The sequence below is a fragment of the Rhodnius prolixus genome, unplaced genomic scaffold (genome assembly GCF_049639745.1).
Source record: "Rhodnius prolixus isolate KJV_2025 unplaced genomic scaffold, Rpr scaffold_4, whole genome shotgun sequence".
Taxonomy (NCBI): domain Eukaryota; kingdom Metazoa; phylum Arthropoda; class Insecta; order Hemiptera; family Reduviidae; genus Rhodnius; species Rhodnius prolixus.
Window position 1 is genome coordinate 25,363,905 of NW_027411614.1, and position 21,428 is coordinate 25,385,332.

Below are 21,428 nucleotides of genomic sequence, written 5' to 3' on the forward strand. Positions count from 1 at the left end.
GTAGTCATCTTTAGAAATGGCTGACAGCTCCTTCTTCGTTTTTTTCTTGACCTCTTCAATGTTGTCAAATCGGTGACCTTTCATGCCCTTTTTCATGCGTGGAAATAAGAAAAAGTCGCACGGAGCCAGGTCAGGCGAGTAAGGTGCGTGGGGCAGCGGAACCATGCCATTTTTAGCCAAAAACTGTGTAACAGAGATGGCTGTGTGTGCAGGTGCATTGTCGTGGTGGAAGAACCAGTCTCCTGTTTGCCACAAATCGGGTCTTTTTTGGCGAACACTATTGCGCAATCTTTTCAAAACTTCCAAATACAAGGTTTGATTGACGGTCTGACCTGGGGGGACAAACTCTGAATGGACTACGCCTTTGGCATCAAAAAAGCAAATCAGCATTGTTTTGATGTTTGACTTGACTTGACGACATTTTTTTGGTCGGGGTGAAGATGACGTCTTCCATTGGCTCGACTGTTGCTTTGTTTCTGGGTCATAACCATAGCACCATGACTCATCACCAGTAATGACCTTTGACAGAAAGTCTGGATCAGTTTCAAGCTGTTGTTTCAAAGCCCGACATGTTTCAACTCGATGTTCTTTTTGATTGTCAGTCAGAACTCGAGGAACAAACTTGGCAGCAACCCTTTTCATCCCCAAATCTTCCATTAAAATTCGCTGAACCGAGCTCCAAGATAACCCACTACTCTCTGACAGTTGATCAATTGTCTGTCGACGGTCTGTGAACACCAGTTCACATTTTCAATTTTTTCAACATTTTCGTCGATTCGGGCAGTTGATGGACGTCCAGAACGAGGTTTGTCATCAATCGACATGTCGCCATTTTTAAACCGAGTAAACCACTCGTATACTTGAGTTTTTCCCATAGCGTCATCTTTGTAAGCTGTTTTCAACATTAAAACACTTTCAGCAGCATTTTTGCCGAGTAGAAAACAAAATTTCAGAGCTGCACGTTGTTCACTTAAACTTGCCATCATAAAAAACGAAAAAAGAACAAAACAGCGCTGGTAAAAACAATCACTGCAGATGAACAGAACAAGCCAGGCAGACAACACAGGCAGGACTGAACTGGCAAGGAATTGCGCTATACACGTCTAGCGGCAGAAATGCGTACTACATAAGCTCCATGCGCGGCAACGCAATTCCGGTTATTTTTGGGTACCCCCTCGTATACTTCTTAACATATGTAACTTGTTTTACTTTGCGAATAAAGGCTGTATATTTACCCTGATTGTTTAGTGTTTCGGTACTAAATACGTATTTACCTAAACGTAGACCTGAAGGCATACCAATCTCTCATTAAAACTGTCCGATAGGTCAGTGGTATAAGGTTTGATCGTCAAAAAAGTGCACGTAAAAAAGGAAAAACAAGTTACAATAGTAAATAAGTATAAACCTTGAAGATGACCTAGTCCCTAGATTGAAAGCTTGCCGTTTAAAGAAACAAAAAACAATTATTACTGTAGTGGCAATAATGTGCCTTCCCGTTGGTATACAAAATGATGTGAATACCAAGACTTTTTCTTCCCAATATTCTTGAGATTAGAGAGAGTGTGGATGAGACAAGAAAAGGCCAATTTGCAAATCAATTCAAAATCCAAATTTTGCAGGAATACAATACCTTTTCTTAGATAGATATGTAGATAGATAAGTAAACTTTTATTTAAACCGTAGATCATTTACAAAGAACAAATTTTATAAAAGTAATAGCTGACATAGCCATTGGCTGTCTGTCAGGAGTGCTAATTGCAAGTATGGAAGTATATATTTTCTTATTTAGCAGAGAAAGAGAATGAGATAAAATAAGATAGTAAATATTTGTCAAAGTAGCACGTTCTTAGTCATGAGAAAGATAAATGGAATAAGAAAGTTTGTGAAATTGGGTAACCTATTTCTTGAATAAATACAATTTACATAAGTACACCAGGAAATCTGCGTTTAATTATGTTAGTGAGGAAGGATTAGCTTAGTAGAACTGGGTTCAAATTAGAAGATCCAGGGTTCGAATCTGGTTGGCTTCTCATGGTTTTTTTCCCCCCCAAGGAACTTCTTCCAGATCATTGAAATGGGTAGCATTATGTTCCGCGAACAATTGCCTGAAAGAGGATACGGAGGATGACTTCAGCTGTAAGTTGGTGCTCCTTAAATATACGAATAACTCAGTAAAAACTTCTTGAATCTTCTTTACTACCAGTTGCGTAACTTCTTACTTAAAAGACATTTATAAAATTTAAATCATTACTAGCTCGTAAAATTATGGTCATTTTGCAATGTGCAAATTAATGCACATGCCTTGATAGTTCTCCAAAGCTGTAGATTCAAATGTGCATAATAAATAAATATTATGTAATTAGGTCTAATGTGTTCAGAAAATGAATGCGCTCGTCCTTGAATATAAATTAATTTGGACTATGTGTTATTTTGCTACTGTCGGTACTTTTGTACCTTCTTATAAATTTGGAGGTGAAATTAGGGCATTTGCTCCATCAACAATGCCTAGTCATCCACTTGCCGCCTCTTGAAGTGGCTGTACTACTCAAAGATATAGTAATTGCTTAAGTTGTTACAAAATGACCTACTGAGCCACTTGGTGCAATTGTTTGCAAGCTGATGAGTTAAAAAAAATTATGTAAAGTAACGCCCATCATATTTTGTCAGACAGGCTTTACGTCCAACTACCAAATTAGGTGTTGTGGATGGATGCAACTAGCAAACTTTATTATGAAGTACTCATATTAAACGTTGAATAAAATCCAAGGCCTACACCAGGATTCGAACTCATAATACTGTACCACAATACATCTTAGCTTTGTGATCCTCGTCTCTAACAGCTCGTCTATAGTGACGCCTGCAAGCTAATGAATTAGATTTCAAAATGGTAACTAGTTTTCAGATTGTACTATAAATTCATAAAAATGTTAACTCTTATAATTGAAATTGGCAAGGCAGCGTCTTGAGTATTTAAAACATAAATTTAGATACAATTCTGCCAAGGGGCAAAGCCCTCTTCTTGAAGTTTAAATTCACAACCACACTCACATATTTGCCAGCATACATACGCACTAATAATGTACGTCTAGGATGAAACATGATTCATATTAGTTTTAAAATGCGCCGGAAGCTGAGGATGAAGCCATAATTTGTCTACAAAGAAGACCTAGGAAGTTAAGTGGTATTTTGGGCTCTATGATTAATACCAAACAATAGCCAGTCGTTAAGCGCTATTTTTTTTAGCGTATCATATTTAAAATTTCCTAGAATATCTGTGCGAGTTGCCAAATCTATTTAATACGTTGATATCTTTTAAGATTATCTTTTTCTATTTATTCTTCATTCATTATATTTGATTTTTTTAGGTTTATTTAATTAACGCGATTATTTGCTGGTAAAAATGTATTAATTATAACAAATAGTATTCACCAAAACTTGATTAGTTTTGAATTATTATTAATTAACTTTGATGAAAAAAAACCTCCATTATGTCGTTAAAATATGTTGCACAAACAATTGCAGTCAAGAAACTAAAAATTTGCCACAATTCTTTCCCACTTCCTTGTTTGAATAGTTCGAACGATTTTTGTAACAACTTTAACTAGGCACCTGCCTATTGTACTTTTTCTCTTCAGTGTTTTATTGCTACTTCATTTTTTACTTCCGTTTCATAAAATAATAATTGTTCTAAACTAAAATGGTTACTAAAATGGCAAAAATTGATATTTGAGTAAATTAGTAATGAAAAGTCAGCTCGCAAAATCCCACTTTTCTGCATTTACACCCCTCTGTTTGGGGTAGGGTTTTATTAAAAACAAAAAAAATCCATATGATCTTGAAGCTCAATAAATGCGCAACTTTTTCTGAAATTATGTGATTCCTTGATTCATTAACCATTGAGAAAATGCAGTTGAAAATTTTAACAAAATCATCGAGAACGAAATTTTTAGACATTCAAGTAAAAATTTCATTGTTATAAGAATTGTTTTGAGGCTCTGTACCAAGCAAATTTTTAGGAAATTTAATGCTCTTTCGTTTGGAATAAGCAGATTTGTTGTAGGATAAAGGATAGAAAAGTTACGGCCGTTTTTATGGTGGAAAACGCGATTATCGACGGAAAAGTTAAAAATGCAAATATCTTGGACACTATTGAGAATCGGGCCAAAGTGAAGAGAATATTTTTTGTTGCATTTGAGCTGCTCAATCACCTCCCGAAGTTTCGAGACTCCTCCGTATACACCCTGTATACCGCTCTACTTGCCCCAATATGGACGTACGGAATACAACTCTACGGAAGCGCCAAAAAATCGAACATCAACAGACTTCAAACCTTACAATCAAAAATTCTAAGAACAATAGTTAACGCTCCCTTCTACGTCTCCAATCATACTATACACTCTGATCTAAATATTCCTCTCGTTTCTGAAATAGCATAATCTCGCTACACAAAACTCCACTCAAATCTACACAATCATTACAACCCTCTTATCCAAAACTTGTCTACAACAACACTTCCTTCAAATTCTCAGCGCAGACTAAAGCGACGGTGGCCACGCAACCATCTTGATACAACGCCGACCTCCTAGGATGGTTGCTGTGTAAGCTCGCCAACGTGGCGAACTAACGGCTTCCATCACTGGATGGTCGTCGTTCACTCCACTCATGCATCTTTTGCGCCATTTCCTTACTCTCATCCTGTTTGCTTGTTGTATCTATTACAGTTGCAAAATAAATAAACAAATAAAAAAAAAAAAATTATAACAAAAGGCATATGTTTGGAAACAAATTAGTCAATTAGATTTATACAACGCTTATAAGAGTTCTACGGAGAGTTTTAATATGCTCATTCTAACCTATGTGCCCAAGTGGGCAACGAGAAGGCAGATGATTTAGCCTCGTTAGGTTTTACTACTTCTTTCAAGGGTTCGAAAACATTCTACTGCGTTTCAAAATCAGCCTTCAAATCTTGGATGTGTAGCAACATCCAAGTCTGGTATCATAATACCACAGGCCAAAAAAACAAGTGTAAAATTAATTCTTTTAATTTCATTTTTTTTAAATCAAGGCAGTCTCTGGCGCTTGGCGCAATTATTGACTGGAATCTCTGGCTCCAATGACATGACGGTTGTTGATTTCGCTTGACTGTGTGCTGAAAACAGCGGCCCCCCCCATGCTCTCTGCACGCTGAGGTTTCTCAAATTGGGCAAAGATAATCGCACGACATTGAATATTACAAAGTGTGCCTAGCTTTTTAGGGCTCGCGTTTGTGATCTGAGCCATTTTATAAATTTTGAGTAACCAATTTGGATTTGACTGTGGACTTACCTACCAATCTTTCGTTCCCTTCTAACCTAGAGCAAAAGATAATCGTGAGTTCATCCCAGTTTCTTTTCGTTCCTTCTTATTTTATTGTTATTTAATATATACTCGTACCATCTATATACTCGTAATACATACTGTAATGAAATATGTTGAATACAGTGTTAGCGTGATGCTCTTGAGAAGAGAAAACACCCAATGGTAATATTCCCCCTGGGAAGGCAGACTGTTAGACTCAGATTTTTATTAAATAAAAATAATTTCACATTCCTAAAAAGTTATTGATGCAGTTTTATTTTTATGCAGTTTTAGTGTAATGAATTAACATAAAATTAGTACGTACGTTAAGTATGAAATGAAATAACAAATTTATGCATTTTAAATTGATCTTACATCAGCTCCAATTTTAATAAAGAAATAATCTAAGTTATGATTTAAAAATAAAGATGTCTTTTAGAGATTCTTATTTTAGGTACTTTTAATAGAATTTCAGTCTATTATGGGAGAGGGTTGAGAACAAATTGGACCAAGGAAACTTCCTCCCGAAATAAATTTTCAAGAATATAATTATATTTATATTGTAATTTAATTAAGTAATATAAATATTTTTCTATTCACTGGTTCAGCTATATTTTCATTCACAATTTATTAAAAATATAATAAGAAATGTAGTATTTTGTTTATGTGAATTAAGGAATTAACTTGGCACCATCTTTACACCAAATATTTATTTTATGTTTTAAATAGTGAAGTAATTTCTTTATTCAGTTTAGCATTGTGTTTAGGTGTCATATTATATTTAGTAACTGCCAACTTCTTTAAAATGCATTGCACAATGACCCTGTAGTTGTTAATGCAATAATTATAAGGCTAACATGATCGTTATCCATCTATTTGTTAGAAAAAAACGATTTTCTAGTTTTGATAAGTGAGCTATTTAAAGCTTTTTTCTTTTTAATTTCTGAAATTTAGGTCTAGAGATTTAGACTTCCAAGACAGCTCACGTACCGGTTGACATACTGGCACTGAAGATCACGATTTAAAGGCATTGTGGAAAATTACCCGTCTCAATCGGCTTGGCGGATTGCGGGTCAACTGAACCCAATTACTTTGTTTTTGTTAATTTAAGACATGTCAACAACATAAAGGCACCAGAAGCCTTTTCCAGTGAACTGTCGGTCTATACTCTGGTTATAGAATGCTAAACTCTGGTTCTATTCTCTGGCTACATTACCGGACAGTGGGCTGTAAAAGGTTACTGATTTTTAACTGAAGGAGTGCCTGATTTTTTACTGGATGCGAACCCGGGATCTCTTGAGTAGGGATGTTGGTGACTTTCTAAGTTATTACTCGTACTTAACATAAATAAGTTAGTCTAAGCGGTCAGCATTATCAACATATACACTTCACCTTTAGATAGTTTTTGATCATATTTTTAAAATGTTTTTTTTTTTTTTCCAAATGTATGTTTTTGTTTCATTTTATAATTCTAATTTAATTTTTTTTTATTAGGTCTCGAGTCTGAAGTCAAAAGTGTGTGCGCAAATGTTGAAATGGTTGAACTATACCTGAAAGACAATACTAAAGCACACCACACTTCAAAATTTGAATTAGCTAGCGAAGCGCTATTGTTAAGACGTGGACAACCATTTTACTTAGCTGTTAGATTGAACAGAGAGTACAAACCGAAAAAGGACACAATTAGATTCATTGCAGAATGCGGTAAGTTGAATTTGATTGACTTTTTTTTCCACTTGAAATAATTGATAAGTGAAAGGAAATTGCAGTTTTTCCTTTAAAAGGTAGCGTTGAAAAATCACCTCCAATTTTCCATACTGTTTTTACTCTTTACTCTCTCGGTCAAAACTGAGTTTTCGAACTAAATGTTGGTAAGTTATCTTATTTTGAATTAGTAACAGTAGTGCGTGTTGACGCTGGTCGGCTGAAGTGGGTATACAGCCTACAGCCAGTCAAATATTCAAACACGCTTTGGACATCTAATTTAGTTTAATTTCCTACATACAGAAGAAGGGCAGCCTATTCCTGTTGCATAACTAATGGGAATAAAAAACAAAATGTACCGACCGATATCCTTGCGCAGTTAGTTTATGCGCTTCCTTTCTGGGCCTGTATAGTGCAGAACTCGACGATAGAAAGAGATCTTTTGGCAATCCGACGGTTAGTGCTTCGTATGGGCCAATTCTTTTGCTTGATTTCTATCAATTTCTAACTGGATTTGTTCCTCTTCATTTGGAAGCAATAAGATCATCCTGAATTAGCGCATTAAGAAATGGCAAAAGAAACAATGTAGGCAATTCAAGAGAAGGGAGAACTTCATTATTATTTTTATCTCCTAAGGATTCAATCTCTACAATCTAAAATACTTCGAACTATAGTAAACGCTCCATTTTATGTCTCCAACCTGGAATATACACACTGACCTTAACATTCCTTTTGTCACCCAAGTCGCTGAAAACACAATACAGAAAACTCCACTTCAACCTGCAATCTCATATAAATCCTCTAGCTCAAAATCTCTCTTCTAGAACTCTTCCTGATAACCCGGACAAGACGCCTTAAAAGACAGTGGCCTCGTGATCTCCTCTCTAGTGAAGAGAGTGACTAACCATATGATGTTTTGGAGTGTTACCACTGGGTAACTTCTCCACTCATTTACTTCAACTGTTCACTGTTATCATTGTTACTTATAGCGCTAACGCGCTGATTGTAGCAAAAATAAACGCAAAAAAAAAATGATCTAAATATGCAGTTGAAAGAATTATTAAAATAAAGAAAAAAAGAGTAACAGGTTATGAATAATTTTTTATTATGAATTTGGTAACAGACCCATGTCTTTGATAAGTTGAAGTTACCGTTGGACGATCTGTTTTTATTTTATTTAAGACGTATCAACATCTAAAGTCATTTGTGACTTTGCCTTTTCATTATACTTAAGGATATTTGTTCTCACGCAATACAACGCTGTTCATCACGGAACTATACCCCAAAATAAGTTAGTTTGTTTATAATAATTTGGTATGATTTAATATTATTTTATGTAACTATAAAAAAATATAATAAAAATAACTGCCGAGGTGAACTATCTCCAATGTGGCTCTTATCCATCTCCTGTTAAAAAAGACCCTAAACGCACTCAACCAGAAGCAACCTTCCGCTCTGTTTCTAATATCGAAAAGATATGCCGTTGCTCCGAATATCCAAACATTTCTTTGATAGTGTGTCCTCTCTCTCTCCAACGCAGTTAACCTAGAATTGTTGCAGCTTAGATTTTTTTTTTGGCAAATGTTTCCCAAAAGTTAATTATAGTTTAAAGTATTAACAGAAATTATGATGTATTGATAGAACGCTGATTCTCTTATGTATTTAAAATGCATGAATATATCATAAAAAGTTTGAATAAAGATCTATTATCCACCTAACTACACTTAGAAACGGACAAACTGGCCCCAGCTATTCCAGCCCATAGACAAACTAATTATTATTTCTTAAGGTAGGTCTACACGGAGACACTTAGAGCAGCTAGGGCGACAAGCCAGAGCAGGTGTCGCAATGTGGACGGTTCCTAGAGCAGCCTCCTAGACCGAGTTGTATTACCACCAGTGTCGGGAAGTGTCGGCTTTTCTCTAGAGTACACGCGTGTAGACAGTGACCAGTAAGTGACTGAGATTAGTGTCTCCTAGTTTCACGCAGGTGAAACTTTTCCCTAGAGCAGAAATTATTCAAACGAAAATGACACTACTTGCATCAATTTCTATCCGGCGGTGGACGAAAGAGGAAATAGAGCACCTCATCTCGCGGCTTGAAGTCCTACCAGAGTTGTGGGATGCGACTGGTGATTTGTACAAGGACCGCAACTGAACCCAACTCGCAAGGACCGTTTAATGTAGATCACAAGGAAGTGACGAGGAAATTACACAATTTTCGGACTCAATTCAACAACGAATTGAGGAAAATTAGAGAGAAGAGGAAGAGCGGAAATGGCGCTGACCAAATCTTTCCCCAAGTGATATGGATCACCTCATCACTGTGTCCTCTTTTTGGATCAGTGGTACCACTTTTTTTGCAGAAGTTCTTGAAAATTGTTGATTGACATCCGAAGAAACTTTTCAGCTAATCTGTTGTCGGAATTCGGCAAATTTTTTTTTTTTTATTAAATCTACGCCGCTTGTAAGTCACGGCAGTTCTGCCATCCGACGTTGGGCTTCCCAATACACTAATGATTCTCGTCTGAAGACGAGAGCAGCAGTTGCCCTTTTGAAAGCATGCATGGAGATTAGCTGCTCAGTTTGATCCACTTGTGCACCTCTCTTTGCCAATTCATCCGCCTTCTCGTTTCCAGGCAGCCCACAGTGCCCTGGAATCTATTGGAGCGCTCTAATCTTATTACTTTCATTGGCAGCCTCAATTGCTGCTCTGCAAAGCCCGCTCCAGCTACAGGTAGAATCGCCGCACGCTACAAAGACCACGGCACCAAGATCCCCGCTTCACTTTATCAAGAGCTAGTGATATTCCGGCAAGTTCGCCATCATAATTTGTGGATATTTTCTCCACAGGTGCTGATTTGAAAAGCTTCGGAGTACACAACGGCTCCCGCATTATGTCTTTCTTCTACGGCTGAACCGTCTGTGAAGACATGGAACCAATCGGGTGAAAGGTATCGATTGTTAATGGTTTCTAGAGCTATTGCCTTTAGCTTAGCTCCCACTCAGACGTTATTCCTTTCTTGACAGCTCGAGTTAATTGAAGGTTACATTGTACCTGCGCTAATCTTAGGAGGCTTTTCGGGTATAGGCCTCTCGATTTGTGCAGTCTAGCTGCAGGCGCTCCATTACTTCTTTGATATTAGTTAAGAAAGTCTTTTGGTTCATCAGTCTTTGTGTTGGTGCCTGATATTGAGACCAATCGTTGTCTTCGTGTAACCCACACTCGCGGTTTCTTTCTCTGTGCCCGTTTTCTTTTAATAAGTACAGCTATGGCAATAGCTTCACGAGCAATTGACAAGAGATCTGTTTCCATATTAAAGAAGCGAACAACTAAATTGCACTAGAGCAGTACAGGGAATAGAGAGACCATGCCCATGCCCTACTCTCGCAACTTGACACAAGACGTCACATCTAGAGCACTCTAGTAACTTACTCTAGCTCTTTTTAACTCTCACGTCTGGGCAGAACTGCGACACAGCTCTAGCAAACAGAAATGGTCTAGCAAGGTTTTAGTGTCCCCGTGTAGAATTACCTTTAAAGTTTGTAAATTAACATTAAAGGGTTATAATTCTGACTGAGGATCTTTGTAGACTCTGATAAACGCTTTGATAGATTACATAAGATCAAAGCTAAAGGAACACTTCTCATTAGCGATAGTTGCCATTGGTCCAAATACAGTTGTTCAAGATCTCTAAACATCATTAGCGGCAACTGCTGATAAGATAGAGAGTTTATTTTTATATATACTTCTGCGATATTGTGTTTATCTACTTATCGTATATTTGCATTGATCTGGTAATAAATAAGCAGATAAAAAGAAGAGTATGTTCAAGAACATGTGTTTACCACAGAGAAAACCAAAAACAAATTATGTTAACCCTCTTTAACTTCAATAAATTTACTTTTTACAGTTGTTTACAAATTTATTAGCCATTTATTTACTAATAATTTTATAGATTACTGGGAAAAAAATACATAAAAAAAAAAATAATAAAAATTCGACGATGCCAAAATGTTAGGTGAAACTGGTAAATAAACGAGACATTCTCCCAGTGTGGATGTAGGCCAAATATAACATTGTCTGGCGGGCTATGCTTGCCTCGCTTACTCATGTCGCGATAAATAGTCCATTGTTTTCATTTCGGAATCTCTTTCTTAATTATGCTTAATTTACTGCAAATTATATCATTTAAAAACTTAGTTAATTATTGTCAACTTAATTTTATTAGCATTTAGTTATACCATGTATATTCATTATAATGCATTATGTATAATGCATACAGTGCATGAAATTATTATAGTTTTTATTTACCTGATTCTTTTGGCAACTTATCAAATAATAATAACACTAATTCAGTTAATTAACTAATTATTATTATTATTATTATTTCTACAACAAGAATGAGTAGTGGAGAGGGGGCACATTTGAACAGAATTTACAGTTTCTGTTACCGAGTGCACAGAATCGTATTATTGAACCTTTTTATTTTGTTTTCTACAACTTTCAAGTCTTCTGAACAGATCTATATCAATAAACAGTTGGTACTTAACATACATATCTACATTTTTTCAATTTAAAAATGTTGTGTCAAATGTTAATATCTGCCCCACTGGTGGGGTAGCTTTAAACACAATATAAAATAGAAAGAAATGATATTACTTTACTCTGAATCTACCTTCCATTAGTTATTTCTCTCACTACTACATTGCCTTCTCTTTTAAACCACTGTTATCTAGTTCAAAAATCAAGAATGACTCAGTTCAGGATGTTGTACCCGAAGTGATGGGTTTAGGAAGTTTGAACAAAATATTCGGTTTGTTGCGCTTCTTAATGTAGGTTCGGACTACTTTCCCCTTCTCTGCGATTAAACAAAAAAAAGTCACAAACTTGCTGGAGTCGGTAGGGCACATTTTAACTGAGATGTTGAAATGTGCCCCCTCTCCTTCCATAAAAGAAAATATAATATCCAACACTTTTTGCAAGCAAGTAGACTTTTGTAAATACTAGATTTAAGAATACGAATTCTAAATGTTAATATGGACTAACAATACTTACACCTTGTACATTTACAATCTTCACAATACACTTACAAAGCTGCAACAAAAATTTTACTTCCACCTTACAAAATATAACATTCCTCAATTCTGACTTTACAGAACAATGAAAACGAAGGGAAACTCAGTCAATTATACAACAGGTCTACCACAACATAATGGAGAAAATTACCAATCATAAATGTTTTAAATATTTGGCGAGAAATTGAAACTGTTCAGAGGTGCCCCCTGTTCAAATGGGCCCCCTCTCTCCTACATTGAATATTTCTAAGAAACTGGTTCAAGGATTTGTCCCTGATTGGTTTGAAAAGATACTTTAAGAGGATAGGCAGGTTTTCGAGTTAATAGTAGGCAGCCTGGAGGTTCTGGTTAAGGTAAAAGTTCTGGTCTTCTTTGAATAGGTAGCCCATAGGCCTTTTTGACCTAAGTCAAAATGATTTTGAATAATATTTCCAATATTTTTTTTAGAAATAAATGAATACTAAATATAATCATTCTGAAGAGCATCAAAAATGCAAAAGCAAATAGAACTTAATAAAGCTGAAAGCTTTTTTTGCTTATCCTTGGCCACTTATTTATATAACATTGAATTAAGTTGACATTTGAAAACCGACTCGGTAAGGTTATTAGAAAGAACGTAAATTTTTCAAATATGAATTTCTTTTATACAAAAATATTTGTGGTTTCTTTTATAGAAGGTATTAATATTAATGAGTAGGTGAGGAAAGGAAATAATGCCAAGATAATTTAGTTGGATGGTTGCCCACTTTCAATGTTACTTTGTTCCAACATGGTAAATAATAAATTCAAACTCGTCACACATTTGTAATCCCATTAAAACATTTTATTATTAATATTTCTTGTACTATAATTATGCTACTTCTATTTTAGTAGGGAACAGTGCGAATTTGAAAAATGTATTCTACAGACTTCCTGAACCTGGTATGAGATCGTTCAACCGGCCCTCGTCTCTTTCAAGTGCTTTATTCATGAAGATTTCTTTAGATTCTGAGGAATATATTTCCTACTGCCGAGCCTGGTATGTACTTCTCTAGGTAACTGCATCCTTTTCCTTCAGGAGGTGCATAGGAGCACATTCCGTCACTCCGAAGCGTATCACATTCATGGTCAATTAATTTCCTTCACTTGAACTTCAAAACCAGCCTCTGAACTCTTTCGTCAACTCGGTCCAAGTGTATTCCCTTTTTTTTTTTTTGTTAAGCTTAGTCTTAAACAAGATATAACTTTTAAGTCTTCAAGTTATTACATTATTTTTACATTAATGACCTAGAATTCCTGGTTCCTTCCATTCTTGTAGGTTCCTGGCAGCGATGGCTTTGAAGGTACAAGTGACGGCCGTAACCGTCCTGCTTACCCGTGGTTCATACTTCTTTCTTTCTTTTTTCTCAAAGAAAGAATCAGAAGCACGTTCTGACTGTTCATGAAGAACTGGGTTTATAGATTTGTTTAACATTATTAATCTTTGATACAAAGTCATCTGTACCAGGATCCTTAAAGTCCTACACAGGGTGTCCCAAGCTATATGGATAACTTTTTCTCGGAAACTAAGATAGCTAGAAAAAAACTAAAAAATACGTGTTCCCTTAGTTTTTTGTTAGAAATACAAATTTAATTTGTAAATTTTTTTCGGTGCTTCCAGAAGCGAGATACAGGCACCAACTTCATCTTTTCAAATGAGAAGGTGTGGTTTTTATTTCAGAAATAGATTCCTCTATTTTTTTAAAGAAAAATTTACTTAGACGGTTTTTTTCTGTGAGCGATATTTTAGAAGTTATGAATGAAAACATGATTCTTATAATAAACGTCAACATGATAATATTTTAACGGTTTTTTGATTAAATAAGAAGAAAAGTACTATTTTATTTACTCCTCATTAATATTACAGATCATGCACGAACTGGCCTACACCATTAGAGATGCATAGACACGCTGTTTCTTGCTAATTGTCCCTTGCTGCCAAAGAAATAGATTCGGCTTTAACCGAGTTACAGGCATCTATTATTCTCTGCTTTAGTTCATCTACAGAGGCAATCCCGGCTTGATTCTGATACACCCAGATTTAGAAATGCTTTTAGGTAAGCAGTTATGAATAATTACCTTGTTTTTCAGGTATCCCCAAAGGAAATATAGTCCATAGGTGTCAAATCTAGTGAACGAGGTGGCCACTGAATCGCCCCCCGTGTCGATATAACACGCCCATCAAATTGCCTATCGAGATATCTCTTTACATGCCTGATGGTGTTATATCGACACGGGAAGAATTCAGTGGCCACCTCGTTCACCGAATTAGACACCTATGGACTACTTCCTTTGGGGATACCTGAAAAACAAGGTAATTATTCATAACTTTTTTCTTTCCTTCCTTATTTCTGCTTATCTAAAAGCATTTCTAAAACTGGGTGTATCAGAATCAAGTCGGGATTGCATCTGTAGATGAACTAAAGCAGAGAATAATAGATGCCTGTAACTCGGTTAAAGCCGAATCTATTTCTTTGGCAGCAAGGGACAATTAGCAAGAAACAGCGTGTCTATGCATCTCTAATGGTGTAGGCCAGTTCGTGCATGATCTGTAATATTAATGAGGAGTAAATAAAATAGTACTTTTCTTCTTATTTAATCAAAAAACCGTTAAAATATTGTCATGTTGACGTTTATTATAAGAATCATGTTTTCATTCATAACTTCTAAAATATCGCTCACAGAAAAAAACCGTTCAAGTAAATTTTTCTTTAAAAAAATAGAGGAATCTATTTCTGAACTAAAAACCGCACCTCCCCATTTGAAAAAATGAAGTTGGTGCCTGTACCTCGCTTCTGGAAGCACCGAAAAAAATTTACAAATTAAATTTGGATTTCTAACAAAAAACTAAGGGAACACGTATTTTTTAGTTTTTTTCTAGCTATCTTAGTTTCCGAGAAAAAGTCGTTATCCATATAGCTTGGGACACCCTGTATATTCCGCTATTCTTTATTATTATGAAGGGATTTTATTAATTTGAATCTCTTTTAGTTGTATAATATCTATAAACAATAAATTCTGAATTTTGGCAAGGTGTTTTTAGTAGTCCTGTACAGAGAATTTGGTTAACTATCGTCCCCATAGATAGCCATTTCCATAAACACAATTTTTTTCGCCTTTATCCTGAGGTTTTCACCCTCCAATCGCCATTACTGATTATCTTATACCAATGGCTTGTGGAATTTTTAGCATGTCGTTGCTACTGAGGCATTTTCTTTGTCTTAAATGGTTAAGGCCCTTTGATGGGTAGAGTTTTCAGGCCAGGCAAATTGTAGTCTCATTAAGCTTTTATCTTGAATGACTGGTCATCCTTGAAGTTACAGTCTCACTCTCCTTAAAGTACAATTCTCTTGAATCTTCGGAGGACTCTTTAACCAGTAAAGCCGCCTGTAAATCTGAAAAATAAAGACTCAGGAATTAGGCTACCTTTTATTCTCCATTGGAATAATGCGATAAACCGACAAAGTTTAATGTTGTTACTAATGGCTAAGTAATTATTAATGATTGTCAATTCTTAATGTTTATTTCGTTACTTAAAGAGATCAAGTTACGTAAATTATTTTGTTAAAATCTCATTAAGAAAATGATAATCTAGTGAAATGAAAGAATTGTTTTAAAAGGAAAAAGTGATGGATTTCTTTCCATTTCAAATTAAGGTTGCCCCTGATAGTGTCTAAGAAGTTTGTTTTCGAGAAAAGCAAATTTTTTCTTCAGTCAGCGAATCCTACCTACTCGTAAATCCGACTTACACGTAAATCTAAAGATTTTTTTAAATATTTTGTTTTGTGAAAAGTGGTTTGAAGGAGGTTATGTTTTAAGTTGTACAGAAAAATGTACTTTTCATTTTAAACGGTGTGCAAGAGAAAGAACATGCTCAGCAAGAGCATTGTAAAAAAAACTAAGGGAATACCATTTACCCCAAACGAACTGGAATTACATTATTTGCTCATGTTCTAGTCTCTTGTTTGTTACGTGTAAAAGTGGCCTTAGAAGTTGGAACTGTTCTATATTCCACCATTCTCATCTGCCTTTACTCGTTGGCTTAATTTATGGTGTTCATTCATGATGATACGAGACTTCCTTTTGATAGCTATTTTTAATCATTCGATAATCGACTCTTTTCTTTTAAATGCCAATTTCATTAAAATCATTAGAAACTGTATTCCTACATAATATCATTTCAAATGTTGGTTGCTTTATGCTTAAGCAACCAACTTTCAAAAGATGGAAGGTATTCAACGATGACTCTGGAGTAATTTGGTTGGAGGGCGAGGTAATGCTACGCTTAGATTTTAATCTTTGATGTCAATAGGTGGCATAGTTTGTTCTTAAGAAAGAACCATTGATAAAAGAATTGAAATGGTACTTTAAATGAAGGATCAGCTATTAACAATAGTTTTTCACACATGCCAGAAACCGGTTTATGGCATTGCAAAGGGGTTTTTATCTTTTTAGTTTTGCCTTCTTTACAGATGTGTTCAGCTTCACATATTTTGTGCTTTATTATTTATTTGTTTTCTGATTCAAGGACCTACACCTCATGTGACTAAAGGAACCAAAGGGGTGATGCTTTTGGAACCAGGACGAGCTCATACAGTGTCCAAACCTGGGATGTGGGATGCAGTTATTTCCCGAGTTGAAGAATCAGATATCACTTTAAAGGTGAAAAATTGTTTCTGTATGTTTACTTCATGTACTGGCAACCGGATACAATATTTCCAATATTTTTTCTTGCTCTACAGACCGTTTTGTTTTCTAGTTTTACATTTTCAAGTATTTAACGTTTTGTTTTTTTTTAATTTCGAAATTGGTTCTTTAAATATCACTTCAACAGGAACGTTTAACTTCAAATTTAAGCTCTTTTCTAAGGTTCTATTTCGAAACAAATTAATTCCTTCGCATTATAATATCAAATTTAATAACTTTTCTTTTCATTGCAGAACTTAAATTTCGTCGATCAACCCCCTTATACAATTGTTACCAGACATTTTTAATTGCAGAACTTAAATTCAAAAAGTTTAGTACATATTTTCTTCACAAATTACTATCGTAGAATTCTATTTTGCCTTACTAATGCAGAGAGCGTCAATAGACCCGCCGGAGGGCAGGCTTTTTTGCCAACCCTTGGACAATCTAGTCTAATGCACTAAACCACAGATGTTTCCACGCATAGGAATCCCCTCATTAACAGTTTTTTGTTCATAAGATCTATCACTTTATAACCAAAATAAAACTGATGTGAATAATCATCCAGTAGTACTCCCAAGTGTTGAAAAGTTTCTCGGGAGAAGTTCTAAGCGGGAGCTACCAATCTGGAATCAGGGAACAAACACTCCACTCTAATTCTTACAAGGTATTCTGAAGAAAACAACCCCGAATTAGAAAGAAACAGGATGGATGCTAATCCAAATCAGTTTCTTGTCCTAGAAAGCCCCAGGAAGGGCTAGAGGTGCCGGCAGTTGAGGATGATCACACAACCTTCCCTTCAATCCACTCAAGAGAGTGGATATAGTCTTCCACAAATGGTCCTAAAGTCCTCAGTTAGTCAACTCTGAAAAGAGACAAGGAATGAATGTCATTCCGAAATTTGCTGTTCAGAACTGAAAATATTTTTTATATTTTTAATGAATTGTCAATTTTCAAAAATTATCTTTCACCAAAAATGGTTGTGGAACTCTAATATATGGATTTCTATTCAAGATAACCTTCCAAGTTAAAATTCTTATTATGTAATTTTGTGGAAAGAACTATTATTATATAATTACATATTAGATCACTCTGATGTTCGGCAACACTACCTGAAATCTGGTTAGCTGTGATTAATTAATGCTTCTAACAAAATGTACTGTAGTAGACTAAATTTTTCCACACTTACTAAAAAAAAATTCTTACCTGATTATAGTATCTGTTAAGATGGTTGGTTAGCTAAGCTAGTTTAGTTCGTGGTATTATTAAATTTAATTTAAATGGTTTATAACTGCAGAGAGAAAAGTCCACAACAGGTTTGTTTTTAAACACAGAGTTAAGTCTGGAATGTTTAATGACAGGTTATAGGCTTGGTTATCTATTATTTCTTAGTTATGTCTCAATTTTATCATGAATACTAGTATCAATGAATATATTTCTTAGAAATGATGTATACTATTTATAATTACAGATTGAAGCCCCAGTAACGTGTCCTATAGGAATTTGGCACTTCATAATACAAACCGGCCTCACCAATAGTCCCAACGAGGTACGCGATTTTCGCGTTGAAGAAGATATCTACATTCTATTGAATCCATACAATAAAGGTAACAACTTTATAAAGAAAATATATAAATAAACATCGCACTTTTGTCCATGGGTAAATAGGATTTTGATGACAACAAACCGGTACAGTAGCTACCACCAATTAGCCTTTCAAGATTCGCGAATAACTTTGTGATTTCTGCATCAGTTTATCTCTAGTCGTACTTTTCTTTTACATTCGCTTTGTTCGCATTATCTGTCACTATCGGTGCTATTTAGTGCTTGTCAGAATGGGTAGTAACAACCATAACAGTTGCCAGGATCGTCGCCTTTTTTAAATTAACGTTGGGGCCGCTAGAATTTGCCGTTCGGAGGGCTGTTCAAACTGGCTAGTTTAAGAGGAGGATTCAAGATGACCGTGAGCGACAGTTGTTCCCGCTGCTAACAACTTGACTTGCAAACTCTCCGAAATCATTTCCAGACAGCTGTGGAGATCACTCAGCTTCTAAGAATTGCCAGGATCACTCATTGTGCACAGAGTGCAAAGGGTTTCTTGTTGAAATTCACTTTCATCTAGGTCCCTAGCTGGAGAAGTTCAACTCACCCCAACGCATGGACAGCACGTCTATGGTTTGCTCAGGAGCATGGAGCTTGGACGGAGGATGCTGTTGCATGTGTAATATTTACTGGCGAGTCCAGATTTATATTGTTCACTTCAGATGGCCAGTTTAGAGTGGATAAGGCAAGGAAAAGGGAGCAATTTGAATATTGCTGCATATCTGAAAGAATGTCCTACGGAGGAAGATATGTAATGGTTTGAGGAGGGATAACGTCAGAGACTAAGACTGATCTTCAGAGTGAGCAAGTCCTGTGAGACCGGAAATATAGATAATCGTGTAACAGTACTACTTTAAGAATATAGAATCGAGTACTACTTTTCTTGATCTGTCAGTAGTAAGTAGAAATTGAAGCTACCTAAACTGAAAAAATCTTAATGTTTTGGCCAAAACTCTACAGCTTTGCTATAAAATTCAGGTTTGAAAGTAACATAATTTACTCATGATTGAAAGCTACAGCGAAGCTCAAACACTGCACACCTCGTAATTGAAGCTCACTATAAAGCTTCCTTACTTAAACTTCATTACACAATGACGGGTTCCTTTAAATTTTAAAAGTAAATAATACTTGATATTGTGGTCGAAACAAAACCTATTCATTTAATCTTGTCTCAAAAAGACTGGATAGTATAATTTAATGCGTTAAATAATTTATTCAACTTATTTAAATTTATGTACTCTACGATAACATAAATTTACTTCTTGCTAGACGAACATAATTTAAGATTTAGTTTTTAAGTAAGTTAGTTGCTATAAATAACTTATCACAAACTAGTAAGTGTAGTCACATAAAATTTAAATTAAATTTATTGAGCTGGTGCCAAGGCCAAGGTCAAAAACAGAATGGTTTCTAGGGTCATTCATGTTTCTTTTGTAACGCCTGTTGCATAATGGTTGATTTATGAATGAGTTGTACTAAATTTTTTTTTTATTGTAAGCTCAATAAATATATTGTGTACAGAATTTATCAGCACATTTTACAATAAAAACAACTGACAATTTAATATAAACTAAGTGATGTATATTTTTGAAAATTTATGTTTTCACTTTATATATGTACATTCTTACTTTCTCTTTAATCTTTAGAATTTAAGAAGGGGTTAGTTTTTTAGAATCTGAGATTTTACCGAAAGTATTATCTAGGGATTAAGTTGGGATGCCTTTTTTTTTTTAACTTGGTGTTAATATGTTTGTGCGAATATATTCTTGAAGCAAATTATCCTATAGAGGCTTTATTTGATGTCTGGGTGAACTAGTAAAAGGATGAAATACAGATTTGTCACGAGTTTTGTTCTAAACCTTCTAAGTCAAGATCAGTTTTATTGAATAATTTTTACAACGTCAAAGGTTTGTATTCATTCTTATCCAAGAAATTCCTCAACAATCTCTTGTTGATATTTATTGAATGTACTACCGACTTCTTTAAAATCAACAGGAGATGATTTCTGGACGGTAAGCCTGAAATCGCACTGACAAATTTAAATGACATCGCACTTTCGTTGATGAATGAGCCCTTTATTTAAATCATTTGCTTTTCTTTTTTTTTGTGTGGAGCCTTATCCATCTGTTGAAGCATCATAGCCTAATATATCATCGTTCTACCATGTGGTTATTATACTAAGTAAAGATCAGTATGCTTGTCACCGCCGCTGCTTAAAACACCAGGCTATCTTCGACTGGAGCTACTTATTGTCGTCGGCTGCTGAGCGTTTGTCACAGTTACCAGGGCTACCATGTTCCTCGTCTTTTTTGAAGTTACAATCGATTACCTGTAATCTTTTAAGGTTTTCATTAAACTCGATTAACCTGAATTGCTACATTATTAGAAGATCTCCCACTGTTTTGCCGACTTTTTGCCGAATATTTTGTCGAAAACTTGGTAGTATTTTTAAGAAAAACATCCAACTATCTGAGACCAGATAACTTGAAACTGATCTTCTAACACCTCAAACCGACATACATCAATTGGGTAATCTATTTCTTTCTCACAAACTCAACAATAAAGTTATGGTTTGAGTCCCATTATTTAGAGTTATGGAATCACAGTGTCCAGCAAGGAGTCCAACTAGGAAATTGTAAGTTACCGATGAATGACCCAGAACGGTCTACCAAAACAAAACTGTTACTAAACATGTTTTTTTGTTTAAAAAAAAGAAAATTAAAGTGTAACCTGGTCTAGTTTTTCAGTTAATTTGAAGGAGCATAAAACAATCAGGAATATGTAAAAAATGTATTAGACATTCAAGTTTTAATTGATGTTCATGCTTACTGATGTTTTTAGACACTTTTCAAACAGTTTAATTACAAGAGGTTTTATCTAGTTGGAAAACAACCTAACTTAGAACTCCATTCTGGGCTCGAAAACGTTTTGTAACGTGCCTAGGGATTGAGTTGTGCCAATCTATATCACGATCTGTGACACTGCATTTCACTAAAGTGACTT

The 21,428-nt window shown here is 35.2% G+C and overlaps 1 protein-coding gene and 1 long non-coding RNA gene across 2 annotated transcripts in view; one reads left to right on the plus strand and one right to left on the minus strand.

Moving 5' to 3' along the window:
* Window positions 1-21,428, plus strand: part of LOC141456130 (hemocyte protein-glutamine gamma-glutamyltransferase-like) — a 91,117-nt gene that overhangs the window by 20,126 nt on the left and 49,563 nt on the right. The window contains exons 3-5 of the mRNA XM_074131806.1: window positions 6,832-7,041; window positions 16,666-16,799; window positions 18,295-18,430. Coding sequence (XP_073987907.1) covers window positions 6,832-7,041; window positions 16,666-16,799; window positions 18,295-18,430 — 480 coding nt within the window. The remainder of the gene's footprint in view (window positions 1-6,831; window positions 7,042-16,665; window positions 16,800-18,294; window positions 18,431-21,428) is intronic.
* On the minus strand, window positions 15,348-18,170 carry LOC141456131 (uncharacterized). The gene is made up of 2 exons (XR_012459620.1): window positions 18,030-18,170; window positions 15,348-15,532 (listed from the first exon to the last, which is right to left on the minus strand). It is a non-coding gene; the product is annotated as an uncharacterized lncRNA (long non-coding RNA).